The sequence below is a fragment of the Perna viridis genome, chromosome 12 (genome assembly GCF_037379345.1).
Source record: "Perna viridis isolate PV_CMFRI_1.1 ecotype Kerala chromosome 12, ASM3737934v1, whole genome shotgun sequence".
Taxonomy (NCBI): Eukaryota; Metazoa; Mollusca; class Bivalvia; order Mytilida; family Mytilidae; genus Perna; species Perna viridis.
The window spans coordinates 23,458,260-23,473,334 of NC_142456.1; the positions used below are offsets into that span (position 1 = coordinate 23,458,260).

At 32.8% G+C, this 15,075-nt stretch overlaps 2 protein-coding genes across 6 annotated transcripts in view; one reads left to right on the forward strand and one right to left on the reverse strand.

The window, feature by feature from the left end:
• Window positions 1-2,610, reverse strand: part of LOC148601747 (uncharacterized) — a 37,930-nt gene extending 35,320 nt beyond the window's left edge. The window contains exon 1 of the mRNA XM_088556100.1: window positions 2,487-2,610. The gene's annotated coding sequence lies outside the window, so the exon portion shown is untranslated. The remainder of the gene's footprint in view (window positions 1-2,486) is intronic.
• The window catches only part of LOC148601749 (uncharacterized), a 29,084-nt gene continuing 16,489 nt past the window's right edge, over window positions 2,481-15,075 (forward strand). The window contains exons 1-6 of one of the 5 annotated variants that reach the window (XM_088556093.1): window positions 2,498-2,580; window positions 4,331-4,422; window positions 8,181-9,302; window positions 10,411-10,527; window positions 10,800-10,859; window positions 13,490-13,549. In XM_088556093.1, coding sequence (XP_088412219.1) covers window positions 8,303-9,302; window positions 10,411-10,527; window positions 10,800-10,859; window positions 13,490-13,549 — 1,237 coding nt within the window. In that variant the 5' untranslated portion in view covers window positions 2,498-2,580; window positions 4,331-4,422; window positions 8,181-8,302. Of the gene's footprint in view, window positions 2,594-4,330; window positions 4,423-8,180; window positions 9,303-10,410; window positions 10,528-10,799; window positions 10,860-13,489; window positions 13,550-15,075 lie in introns of all 5 variants that reach the window. The other 4 variants (XM_088556092.1, XM_088556094.1, XM_088556091.1 and 1 more) reach the window with 4 other exon arrangements.

The following is a 15,075-nucleotide window of genomic DNA, read 5'->3' on the forward strand; positions in this document are numbered from 1 at the left end:
GTAATATTAAAAAATCATTTTTTAATATTAGAAAATGCTAATTTTTTGGTCCACTTTGGCTGGCCATAGTCATCTATCTCCTCCCGATTTTTACGTCGTTGTTATTTTTCAGAGTATTTGGAAGTAAAATTTTGCCCAAAAAAACACATTCACATTTTTAGAGCAGTCTCAATATAACTCAGATAAAAGACGATTCATGCATATCAAAAACACACAAAATGTACTGTTATTTCTCATTCATCATTGTTTCTAGATTATTACCGGATTATACTCACTTGCACTATGGCGGGTGCCGCCGGTGGAGCTGGACATGCTTACCCATACAGTGCACCTGATGTCACTCCCGTTTTGTTTTCGTTTTTTTTATTGTCTGTGTGTGTGGTTTTTTTTTGTGATAAATCATATTGCTAGAGCTTTAGTTCTATGTGTGTGTTCACGTTTAGGCCACACATTTGAATTTTCATGAATTTGAATCATCCTACCCCTGACGCTTCGGGATTTTTGCCGATTATCATGCAGAGACTTATATAATTTCAAATACAAATTGTATCAATTGTTTATGAAATTAACATGCACTTTGCAATAGTTAAAAATCTCGATTTGGTCATTTTAAGCATGACTACATAGACGGATGCATCGTTAACTAAAATACAGATAGGACTATGTAATTAGTAAAAGGTAAATTAGTGTACAAGTCAACAAATAACATAGGCTCTGAGATCTTTTTAATAACAGACGTCGAAATTACCAATCATTTGGCTAATGCATGTGAGCTTTTCCCATGGTCGCCTGGATTGGTACTTGTATATTGTGAAAAGTTTTGGTCAAATATTTAGCGCTGTATATTATATAAATAAAGTCTGTGAAAACTTCTACAACTGGTAAATTATGCATGCAATTAGTTTTATCATGATTTTTTTTGTAATTTTTTTTTTGTTGTTGCAAATTTAAAATATTTAGAATACAGTATTGCTTCTCTGACAATAACACATATGGAATATTAATTAGAACAACTAGCTATAGTGGCTGGAGTCAGAATAAATTTGGAAATACTGAGGGAGTAGCTTTCGCGAGCTGTCACATTTGAAATGGTTCAGCATGTCGGACTCGATGCATTGCATTTGGGCGCACTGACATTTCAAATGGGCGCATGATATTTTAACATGTGCATTTCATATGGGTGCATTTTTAAATAGGATTTTTAAGCGGTAGTGATATAACTTTGGACTCATGGTCAGCATCTGTTCCGCATCTGTTCAAACTCTCGCATTACAATTTGTTTTATTGCTTGTACATCTCCAAGATATGTCGTTTTCTTGATACAAAAACCATCTTAAAAATCGCAGAAATGTTAAAAGTTAAAGGTTTCTTGTAAAAGTTACATATTAAAATGCACACTGTTATTTCTAGAATAACGTCATAAATCTCATCAAAAACATCTTATATTCAGTGTTTGCGACCATTTTACTATACTACTACTAACCAGAAATCAGCTTTAATCAAATTTTCCAAAATGCCCAAATTATGAAGCCAAAAGGGGTCCTTACCAGGGGCGGATCCAGGATTTTAGATTGGGGGCGGGGGGGCATAGTTAAAATTTCGCCGAACGGGGCAAGGCGAAAATTTTTTTTTCAGGTTAAATTTTTGAAATATTCTTATAGATATCTTTTGTGGTAAAATAATCGAATGAAAAATTCAACCTAAAACCGCCTAAATCTACCCCTGACAACCCACGCTTTGGGGGTGGGGGTGGGGGTGGGGGTGGGGGCGCACGCCCGCCACGCCATCGCCTGAATCCGTCCCTGCTTACCGAACTTAACCCTGTGACAAAGCTAGGCGACGACTAGAAATTTGCTAGAAATTGTTTAAAATGCATGCAAAATTAACAAGTGGTGACAGAAAAAAAGGAATGCACTCTGGCGAGTGCCACGGGCGGAGTAGGATATGCTTACCCTTACGGAGCAGCTGATATGTCATTCCCGTTTGTTTGTTTGTTTGTTTGTTTTTGTTTTGTTTTTGTTTTGTTTTTTTTGGTAGTTCATATTGCTAGAGCTTTAGTTCTCCCACTGCCGATGCTTCGGGATTTTTTTGCCGATAATCAGACATGCAGTAACAGACCATTGAGGTACTGAAAATGCTTGTCAAAATAAAATTAACAAGAAATGGTACTATAGGTCGACGATCAAGTAAATTAAAAAAATATATGGTTATACATTAATTGTGTACGCGAGAAAAAATATCAAGTCTTGAATATATATACAATGTATATATAAACTTCCTTTTTAATTTAAAAAAGGGGGAAATATTAAGTTGCTATATGTAAACAGGATAGTTGATAGCTCTCTTCAACCACAGGGGCTTGCTCCACTATCAAAGATGCAGCCCCACTAGTATATAACCGTGGCACTTATATAGGCGACAATGGAAAAATATTGGAATATCGTTAACAAAAAGTCTTAAATTTGTAGGTGGCGAGTCGACCATACCTTTTCTTTAAAGTAACCAGAAAGGCCGAAGGCTGAAGTAATTGTGCAGATACCAATATATGCGTTCAATGTTCAAAATAACTGCTGGAATGAAGTGGGTTAATATGGTAGAATATGCTTTTTTACTTTGCACATTTGCTTCCTTAGCGATGCTATCGAAATCAAAGGAGATTGGTTGTTGTATATACTTATTGCTTCCTGACTCCTGTGTAGCAGGAGGGTCGGGCTTGGATTCTTCCGTCCCCTGCTGTTATCTGAAAATGTCTAATTTAGACAATGCAATGACCTCAAAAACCACCAACAACGACTATGCTTTCCCAATTCTCAATTCAGACCATTGATTAATTGACGATGGCTGCAAAATGAGTCAGTTGCTCTGTTATATGTAGACACTCTTAGTTAACAAGTTCGATCACAGGGTATCGAGTTATGGCAGTATATAGAGAGAATACTATAGTTTTTATACTTTATATAAATTCAACATAATGTATATGCAAACATAACAATGTCACATCAAAACATTTCAACAGTTGTAAATTAAATGAGTATCAAAAATATATTAAATGCATATTTAGCTAGCAAAATTAATTGTAGTTTAACTATTGCACTTATTTATTCCCTAATAAGCACCAAAAACACCCGTATTTAAATCTATTACTTACATTTCAAGACATGTACTTTGTAAGTCCGGCAACACAGTTCTATATTTTAACCTTCACCTTGAATTTGGATATGAAGGACAAAAGAAAAGACAAGAAAAGAACACGCTGTGGTGTTATTTAAATAAACATGTTTCCTATTTATAATTCATGTTTTAGTAGTAAAGGAGCTTCTGAAAAATAAAAGAGTTTGTCAGATTTTACTCTATTGGAGTATTGTCACAGTGACTTCCTAAAAGTTCAAGTAACACTTATTTCATTAAGAAATCATGTGTTAAAAGTGAGTCATACTTTAGCTACTGGTCGTTCCAAGACAATACAAAAATTTCTTGTAAAAATATTTATATGTAGAAATCATTTTTTTTTCCATTTGGTATTGAACAATTAGTAAAACACCAAATATTTATTTATTATAAAACTTTATAAAACTACTGAAGCTTTTAATAAGTAGTTTTTACCTAAAGAAACTATAAACATACATTATTTTATATTATTATAACTTACAACGACTTTTATTATCGATTTTTGGTTCTGTATGTATTCAAGGAAGATAATTACATAATTACTATAGGCGAAATCGTTACACCTGTTTGCTACCAATAGATGTGTACATGTATTCAAAATTTTCTTTTTCTAGACTACAGTTTTTCAATCTCATCCTTCACTGACTTGCATATTATTAAAGCTGCATTAGCTGTCATTTTCGTAAATTTTTTATTCTGTTGAAATATGCCTTAACTTTGAATTATTTCTGCTAAATGTACTTTTCCTGTATACTTTCATTTGATATCCACAAATAAATTGCATTAAATACATGAAATAGGTGTGTATATATTTATTGTCTTGCAAGACAAAAAATCGGCCCAGATAAATTTTTATGCATGTGACTTCTGGTGACCTTAATCCGTGCATGTGCTGTAAGGGTGGCTTCTTTAAAAAAACTGATTGCAAAGAGAAATTGGTTAATCAATGGCAAGGAAGACCGACAGACTCAAGCGGTAAAAGAAAAAAGTTTGAATATAATGCAAGGATCCTTTTGAAATTTATGTATTGTGATATAATGTGGCACAAATATGATCAGTAATAGTCATTATTTAAAAAAAAAAATCTAGAAATGCATAAAATGAAAAGTAAACAAAACACGTGCATACCTGTGTATCAGTTATTGTTATTTTTTTTACCCAGGTTCAAGTATTGCTAACCCTGTCGTCAGTCCTCGGAAGTAATGGCGGAAAATAATTAGATCAGAGCTATCGATCTTCTTTGATTTAAAAAACGTAATTATCGATATTTATTGCTTCAATTGCATTACTACAAACTTATTAAATTGAATCAGTAAAATTCAGTAGAATCAGAACTGAACAAATTTGGCAGCTAATGCAGCTTTAATTGTCAAATTGGGTGGCAAATAAACAACTAAATTTACAATTTCATTATTAGAATCCCAATTTTCAAAACATTATGACTTTGTTATTTTACATGTATATCCAATTTCGGTTCTCTAAAATATTTCATATTTAGTATGTAATTTATAACTCTTTTACTTGAAATAAATTTGAAAAGATATTTATATGTAAACCTCCATTTTCATATAAAATTATTATTTAGATTTTATGCTCATAGTCTAATTACTGAATAGATAGATAGATAGCTTTATTCAGATCAGAACATCATACATACAATATTTATTTAAAAATTTCGAAGGATAAAAAGACCTTTATTGGCAGTATAGGGGACCAAAAGAATTTTTCAATTATCTTAAAAGATGAAAAAGTTATGATGTTTTACAGTTGTTACTCAATGGATTTATTTCCCAAACAGATTAAACTAAATCACAGTTAAGTGTTGACACATCATTAATAACTCTCCTATTTCTGAATCGTTTTCTCAAAAAACACCCAGCTTGAGGTGTTAAAGAATTGGCATATATGTTTAATATACTGGTATTTGCCTGTATTAAAGGCTTTATTTGACAAAACATTTTGTATGTCAACTCTTTTTAATACATTACATTCATGTCACACACGATAACCTTTCTAAGATCAAATTAAGTAAATTTCAAATTTGGATGAATTCTTCTTCTGATGTGTATTATTTGTCTATACATATAACATGATGGGTATAGGTTACAGACCACCAATTCAACCAATGAGCATTTGGAACGTACGCAAAAATAGTCCTACGCAGAAATTACCCCTGTTCCTCATAGTGCTGTGAAAAAAGTTCTCATCTTATTTTAAAAATTTAAACAGTTTCTGAAAGGAAAAACATTTCTGTACATTTTATAGGTGCATTTTGCTTCTTGTGATGTGAAGCCTAATCTCCATAATGATTTTTAAATATACCCCTATCTTGTGAAAACACTGGGATTTCCCATGCTATTTATAGACCCTTCACTTCCGGTGACCAGTACTGCACTGCAAGTCTGCTAACCCCACATGCCATTCTGAGGATTGTGAGCTGACATATGTAGAATCATGCTGATATATAGTCATCTGCAGGTTAAAGTTAAGGTAAAGTCCAGAGAAGCCATTGAATATTGTGAAATTAGCATAGAAGCCTATGGGAAGTGGAATTAGTGGTTTTTAGCCTTAAGATGAAGCCATGGCAAAATGAAAAGTTTCTTGAAATAGCTTTAAACTACTTGAAGATCTTGTTAACTTTGCCATGAGAGGAATACACTACAAAAATCCTTCAAAATATGCATTTTTTTAAGTTATAGGTCCAAATTATGGAAAATTGGTCTTTTTGGCTGATTTTTATGTCCTATCTTGTAAAAAGTGTAGAAAATTTAGTAAAAATATCAAATATTAAACTTTGAGGGCTATATTTACCTAAATATGGTAGTAATAAGCACTTGAAATCAAGTTTTGTGTAGATTTGAGCAAAAATTAGGTTAGAAATGAGGAAAAACTCACTTTCATTACTGCGGTTAAGCCCATATAAGCATTCCCCTATGGCAACATGGAAAATCCATTATTGAGCACTTTTTTTGCTTTAGGTGCCCTTTACTGGTCATGTTTTAATGTGAAAACACTGTATTTACAAATTTAAAGCCAAATATATCACCTTTTGTGAAAATTTAAAGATTTAGGATTTTTGACATGTGATCAAGAAAAAGGGGGAGGCATGTCAGAAATAAATTTTTAAAAATAGACCAATTTCTCAGAAAATGATTACTTTTAAAACTATTTCTTCATTAATATTGTTAAAAAACAAGTTGTGATTGATATTTTTTATTTGAAAAGTCAGAAAAAGTTCTTTGCAAATATTTAATGCATTTCAGTATGGTAGAATATTTTCACTTTTTTGCTCGCACAACTTGGTTACCCTATATTTAAAGATCAAATATTTAAAAAAGTGCTTGTCACATTTCACTGAAACTTTGCAAATGCATTCAGTATGTGTGTAGGAAGATACCTGTATAGTTATTTATTTTTTCTAAGACAAAAAGTGACTCTTTAGGTTACAGACCACCAATTCAACCAATGAGCATTTGGAACGTACGCAAAAATAGTCCTACGCAGAAATTACCCCTGTTCCTCATAGTGCTGTGAAAAAAGTTCTCATCTTATTTTAAAAATTTAAACAGTTTCTGAAAGGAAAAACATTTCTGTACATTTTATAGGTGCATTTTGCTTCTTGTGATGTGAAGCCTAATCTCCATAATGATTTTTAAATATACCCCTATCTTGTGAAAACACTGGGATTTCCCATGCTATTTATAGACCCTTCACTTCCGGTGACCAGTACTGCACTGCAAGTCTGCTAACCCCACATGCCATTCTGAGGATTGTGAGCTGACATATGTAGAATCATGCTGATATATAGTCATCTGCAGGTTAAAGTTAAGGTAAAGTCCAGAGAAGCCATTGAATATTGTGAAATTAGCATAGAAGCCTATGGGAAGTGGAATTAGTGGTTTTTAGCCTATATCAACATTATTTCAATAGTTTTTTTTGTGAAGCTAAGACACATATAGGCATTTGATTAACCTTGACTTTCTAGACATGTATAGTCTTTATCTGTACATACTGTATACCAGTAATAGGATGGGGCTGCTGATGTTAGACTCTTAGCTTTAACATTGAATACCAGAAAAGAAATTTACATTTTACATTTTAGGTCCCAAACCGACATGGGAAGGTGGATTAATTTTCATGTGATCACGAAAAAATGTGGTTGTATAATGGAATGGCACTGGTGTTGTCACTGAGGTCCTCATTGTCCATATCATTTCATAGTCAATATTATTCAATGGGTTAGGATACCAAATTACAACAAGCTAGGTTCCAAACCACAAGTGGGTGGTTTAGTATTGAATTTTTGGAGTAAGGGGTCAAAAACACACAATTTAAAAACAAGAAAATATATAAAATCTTTGAAAAAAACAAGTATAACTACTATAATCGTATTATGAATCTTTATGATATTGTACGACAATGTTTTATCACCAAGCTAGGCCAAGCTAGTGCCAGAACAAGCTGTAAAGACTTGAAGCCTTTTTGGAAACAACTATAAAACTCAATGTGTATGGAATCAAAGCATCAAAGTTGTGCTGTAATTTATAACTATATCTATGAAAGAATTACCGAATGGGGTAAAAAAGGTGCTGATCAATAGTAAAAGTTTTTCTGTAATCAAGTACTTGGAACGTTTATCAATGTTAATAATCTTAATACAGTATGTGAAACCTTAACCAGCCAACTTGCCAAATGCAAGTAAAAATTGCATTTGGTAAATGTAGGTGTTAATTTCCTGACTGGGGTTGTTAAATGACCCTGGTCAATACAGTCTAATTTACCTGGTGAATTTGCCTGAACATTCTGCCATTCTGATTTGTTTTTTCAATGTTAAAAGGTTGCAAATCATGCTGACTAGTGAAATTTCATTTTGGCAAACTGAAATGGAAAGTTGTTTACTGATTCAGTGACAAGAACAACAACAAAAAAAAGGGTTTCACACTATGTAATATCTGTGTCAAACTGTTATCTCAAATATGATTCAGCAACTTCATTTTCTTACTTCGATCTAGGTATAAAAACGCAGCCATAAAATTGTGATGAATATCCTAGATAAAATCTAACCATGGAGACTGTACTGCCTTCTCAAGCTGAGGTGAAAATCAAATAAACCAAGAATTTGATTGGTCAGGAAATGGTAGGCGGGAATCTCTATGAAATGGGTGACTCTGATTGGCAATTTGAAAACATGACTGGTCAAAATGCAAAGAGTTTTGACAGTGCTGAAGATTTTGATTTGCCAGTAGAAAATGAACTTCAATTAGACAATGATATTGTTGAAATAAGTTTTTCAAGTGATGATGATAAGGACGACGAAATTGAAGATATTACAGGTATGAATTTATCATGTGATGAGGTATCAGATATTGAACCTGAATATACTGATGAAGCAGATTCTGGTGACCTTAAAAATAGCCATGGAACTTCTGGTGATATTGAAGATAATTGTATTTTAAGCAATGAAGATAATCATAGCAATTGTGATGTTAATGTTATGCTTTCAAAGAAAAATCATAGTTCAGATATGTCAAATGTCACTAAAGACGAAAACTGCATACATGTAAACAAACTTAAAGATAACGTTAAAGACAAGCCTAAGACTGATAATGACTGCTCCGGCAAGACTGATCATGACTGCTCTGGCAATGAAGATAAGTCTTGCTATCAAACTAATGCAATTAAACATGAAATTCCTGAGGAAAATCAAATGTCACAAAATTTTATGAAGTACGAAGTTTTGTATGGCAGTGATCATATAGAAACTTCTTCAGTGGCGATAAAAAAGGAAGATAATGACAATTATGATGTTTACCCCAACACTTCATTTTGTTATGTTGAACATGAAGGGGTCAATGGTAAAGTTGAAATTGATATTGTTGATGAATACCGCAGTGGGGATGAAGTGGGTTTAGAAGAAACTGAGCATGCTCAAGGCAATCTAATGAATCAGAATGAATGTGATTTCCAAGCCTTGTTCAATGAAGCATCAGAAGAAATAACAAAGAACCAACCACTTTATACCTTTGATGATGGCAGTCCAAGACTTGAAGAGCACAATCATTTGGGTAGTAATTTGGAAGATGTATGCTTACCAAGTTTCATGAACACCACAGAACAGGGTTCTAACAAAAAAAGTAAGCATACTATTGTATAATGATGTTTAGAAAATAATGTACTGTTACATGTTTTTTTGGCAATACCAAATATATGAATGAATAAGAATTATATAAGTCATGTTGTTATGAAATTACAGTGTGTAACCTAGTCAACTTCAGGGAATAGATTTGGTCTTCCTTCAAGTTGGTTTAATTAAAATGTACCTTTACCTGATGAAATGTAACTGAACAACATGGACAATAGACAAGGAAATTTAAACTTTCTATCAGACACAAATCAAAATACCTATGGAATGACAGAAAGTTATAAATCAATATACTAATTGTCCAGTTAATTACCTTAAGAAATTCATCAGGTAAATAAAATGGTAATACAATTCTAACATGTATATCCCCTACTTAAAAAGCTGGGGGCATATACATGTAGTGATCAAAGTGTCTGTGTGTCTGTTCCTGGGAAACTGCTTCACTGATTTTGTTCAAGCTTTGTAGGATTGTTATAAGTTGCCTGTTAAAAATGCTGAAATATGTTTTTATTGCAATTTGCACCAATGCTCTTTTGAATACATGGCCACAGCAGAAATGGTTTAGACAGATTCTACTGTATCATCATTTTTTGTGTCTACCGGTACATGTATGTCACATTTCCCAACTGATTTTCCTTAAACAGTAATAATTTTTCCAACAAGAATTACTTTGCATATGAAGAAAAGGTTGACTAAACTTCAGTTTGGGTTGATTTTATGTTTACATTGTATGATAAACTTCAAGAACTACATGTATAAGCCCAGCGCCACAAATCTTGAAAAATTACTTTAGTCTGAGAAATTTCCTAACTGATTTTGACATCATCAATTTCAAAGACTTTGATAGGAGTTACAAATGTACAGTGGAAGTTTAGAAAAAGTATTTTTTAAAGTGTTGTGGCAATCCAGGCCAGATGATTGTAAATATATACATTTTTGTATTTGTATACTCTCAGTGTGAAAGGTTTAAATGCAGATTTAGAAATAGTAGCCTGTCCGCCAGCCCAAGACTAGAATTTGAGTGAGTTTCCTGCCCTGTTAAATGCTAGGAACTTTTTCAATCTCTGTTTTATAAAACTTACTGTATATATTGATTGTAGGTGTTATAGATAAAATGTCAGCTCGAAGAAAAAATAAAAAATTACCTTTATGGTTAGAGGAGGCAGTATGTAAAGGATGTTCATCATGTGATGCATGGAGACGCAAGAAAAAGCCAGGTGATTTTTTTTTAATTTGAGGATTAACGGTTTATTTAAACAAGGAGTAGAGGGTAGGGAAGCGTGGGGAGGCTATAGATTTTTTTTATGCCCCCGCAACAAACAGTCTGGGGGTATATTAATTTACCCCTATCCGTCCATCTGTCCATCCAGATTACACATGATTATAGCCTGTCCGGCTATCTCCTTGCACAGTTTTTGAACTACATGTAATTGCAAACATGACAATTATGCTGGTCAAGACATGTGATTGATGTTGTTCTATTGTACAGACCGTGGTTCAAGAACTAATGGTAAAATGGTGAATAGATCAAAGAGCAAAGATAGCAAAGGTATGTGATAAAGCCAGTCTATTTCAATTAACTACCATCTTTTTATCTGAATTATCTTTGCCAGGAGTCCTGCATATACCACAGCAAATTTTCAATTTTAATACTTGATGGGTTGTACCATGCACATTCAGAAACCATTTTTTTAGCTTTTAGGAGGATTAGGGATGAGATTTCATCAACTGGGATTTAATATTTACTTACTTCCTTTACTTAGGCCATTTACTCCTCCTGGGGTATATGCTGTCATTAAGATACCTCCATACAACTCAGTCTTGTGTTGTTCTTTATAACTTCCTTATTAACCAACTACCCAAAATACGTTCAAAAATATGTCAAAGACTGACCAGTTGATATGAATTTAAACCGGGCATCTATACCGGGCCAATATGGATCAAACCAGGGCCAATACGGCATCATAACTTCCGGTCGTTTGACATCGCCATTTTGATCACTAGGACTAAAAGCTGCAGGAACACGAAAAAAAACTTCCATTTTATACAAAAATGGTATGTAAGACTGAATAATGCAAATAAACCTACATGTTTTGAGTAAAACACGAAAACAACTGTTCTACAAGTAATCTAGTTGAGTTGGTTAATAAAATTGTCAATAAATATGTAATTTCATATTGACCCTGTTATAGGTTTCAATCAATCATATTGGCCTTGACAGCCGTTTTGGCCCCGGCGATGCCTTGGGACCAATACGACTGCCTCGACCAATATGACAGACCTCTAACCTATAACAGGGTCAATATGAAATTACACATTTATTAACATATATTATTCAAGCTCTTTCTCAGTTTAAGCTCACCTGGAGGAAGTCCATGTCAGCTATTGCTTTCACTTGTTGTCCATGGTTGTTGCTGTCCATTGTTGTTAACATTTTTTAAAACTCTTTGTCAATAAAACTTTGTATGAATGTTTTTTAGAGTATTCTACATAGAACCTCTTTTAAAACATATCATAAACATGTCTATGTATATGTTTTTTTGGGAGTTTCAAATTTTGCTTGTATTAGAATGGGAAGTTTACATTCAAAGAGAAAATGATTGGTTAGCATTGAATTTATGTAATATTACCTAGTTTCTGGTGAAAAAAAAGCTTTCCTTACTATCAACTATATGAAGATCATATATATTACCTGAGGACCCGGATCTCATATACAACCATTGCCAGTTGTTTAATCTTGTTCCGGATGATTTAAAACTGTCAGGTCATCAAGTTACGAAAGAGTACGCAATCATATCAAGGGAACTAAGATTCTAGCAGTAGTCACCTGATTTTAGAGCAGATCGCATTTGTACCATTTTGAATGTTTAAAGTATGCCAAAATCAGTGACAGTGAGTATTTGATGATTAGTGACTTTGAAGACTTCAGTCTTTTATTTTTAATTAAACCTGAATACTAATAGGATAATCAATGGGAAGGAGTGAATAACCAAAATATTATCATGAGTGCCAAAGAACGTCTAAATTTAATGAGTGTGCGGAACTTGTTCCACACACGAGTTAAATCTTGCTGCGTTGTTGGCATGAGTGATCATATTTTGGTTATTCGCGATGACCAATTTCTTATCCTATTTATTAGACAGATTTCATCAATTATTTGTTGCTATTTCCAACATAAATTTCAAATTTTGTGAACGGCAGATTGATATAATAATTGTGACGTTTTGGAGGGAGAAATTTCGAGACTGAAATTACCGTATTTATTTCACAGTGTTAATCATCAAAATTTATTACACTGGGAATATTTGATAAAACACTGCTATTTATATAATACTAAATGATGGCTTATTGCCCATCATACAACAACTACACAAGATTTTCTAGCTTCTAACACTGAATACTTACTCTTAGTCATATACATAATAAACTTCAGGATTGTTTCAATGGTTGCATTCGTTAGATTAATTCTGAATAAACTGCTACATTTAAATACTGCAATGCACAAATACTTTCAAAATTAATATATTCATATACATACATGTATATCTACCCTCATTTTTGCACATTTAACCAATTTTTACTATGAATGTTTACCCATATTTTTTAGTAATAAACATTCTGAGAGTATTACATGGCAGTACAATGTCTCTTGCCACCAGCAAAATTTGTTGATGAGTATTGAATGTACATATGCTTAATTTGTTAATGGAATGAGTGGAAAACTGAGATTTTGCATTATTTTTCCAACTTCAAGGACAATGACTCAACTAAAAAAAATAACAACAGAATTTGAACTTGATTAGTAACTTGTCATATTAAAAAAATTCATCTAATACATAATAACCATCTCTATGAGCATGACCAAAAAAGTATTAAAACTCAAAGTGGATGCAAAAATTTTCCAAGACCAAGGGCCATTATCCGGCCAAAAAATTACGAAACTGGAACAATATTTGAACTTAATCTGTAACTCTTCGTGGTTAAGCAATCACTTATCAAATAAATAGCTGCAAGCAATTTGCATGACAAAAAAAAAGTGGTGGAAATTCCATTTTTTTTCTGTGCAGATATGACTTATTGAAAGAAAACCTTAAGTTCTCTTTGTTAAATATTGCTAGTAGAAGGCTAATTACATAATTGCTGGTCTAGACATGTAATTGATATTGTTCTATTTTACAGAGAGTTGCGCAAGAACTAATGGTAAAATGGCGAATAGATACAAGCGCAAACATATCAAAGGTATGTGATAAAGCCAATTTATTTCAATTAGCTTCCATCACTCTGTTTATCTGAATCAACTTTGCTAGGATTCATCCATATACCACAGCCAACTTTTCAAATTTAATTCTTGCTAATGATGGGTTGTATCATGTCTGCATTCAAAAATCATCTTTTAGCTTTTAGGAGGATTAGGGATAAGATTTCATCTTCTGGGATTTAATATTTACTTACTTCCTTTACTTAGGCCATTTACCTCTCCTGGGGTATATGCTGTCATTAAGATACCTTCATAAAACTCAGTCTTGTGTTGTTCTTTATAACTTCATTATTCAAGCTCTTTCCCAGTTTGAGCTCACCTGGAGGAAGGCCATGTGAGCTTTTGCTTCCACTTGGTGTCCATGGTTGTCGCTGTCCATCATTAACTTTTTTAAAGCTCCTCGTCTATAAAACTTTGTATGAAAGTTTTTTTTAGAGTATTCTACATAGAACTGTGTAGGGATTTTTGATCCCTTTAAAAACATGGGAGTTGTTACTACAATAGAACATAGGGGTCAGACAGAAGTTTTTTGTTTTTCACCAATATCTCCATTATGTTTAGCCGAATTCTGATGAGGGTAAACAGGTTTGGCATGATGAGATCTACATCTGGTTACATTTTTGATTTTAATCTGGTAAGCCATGTTGGAATTATTGCAGTCAACATTTTTTCCAAACTTTTTGATGTTGTTCCTTTCAAAAATCTTCTCTGAAACTAAAAAGACCAATAAGAACCAAACTTCGTATGATCATTCTTTGGATATTCTGCATAGATCTGATGTGGAAATTTTTGATCTGTCCAAAAACATGGTAGCTGTTACCTAAAATAGAACCAAGAGGTCAGCCAGAAGTTTTTCTCATATATCTCCAAAACTGTTAGGTTTATTAAAATTCTTTATATTGCCTAAATAATTTTTATTAAAAGGCCTAAAAATGTCTGCATGGATCAAAGTTGTTGGATGACACATTGTTATAGTTATTGCCCTTGAAAGATGAAAAATGTAGGTTGTTTTTTTTTTGTTTTTATTTATTAGTTTATTAGCCAAATATTGAAAATTATGAAATTATGATGGATAGAAAGAAACTTTCAGTTGCTGAAATGATCCTTGTAATAAGGCCTGAAAAAAGGATGACTCCTTGTTAGAGTTATTGCCCTTGAATGGAAGTATTCGGCCAATATCTTTAAAATTATAATAAATGAAAAGAAAGATGATCTATGATAAGTTCTACCAAAGTCTTCTTGTGGTCAAATTTGTCAGACAACTCCTTGTTAAAGTAATTGCCATTAAAAGGCAAAAAATTTAAACAAGTGAGTTGTTGAGGCTCTTTGTAGCCGCTTGTGTCATGTCACCCTCTTTTTAATTAGTTAGCTGTAAGTTTTATATGACGTTTACTGAGGTATTATATAATCAACAGTCACTGTGTTATTTCTAAGGTGTTAAGAAAATGCTTAATATATTTATAAAGCGGGCTGAAAAGGAAAATAATACATATATTTTTTTAGATGC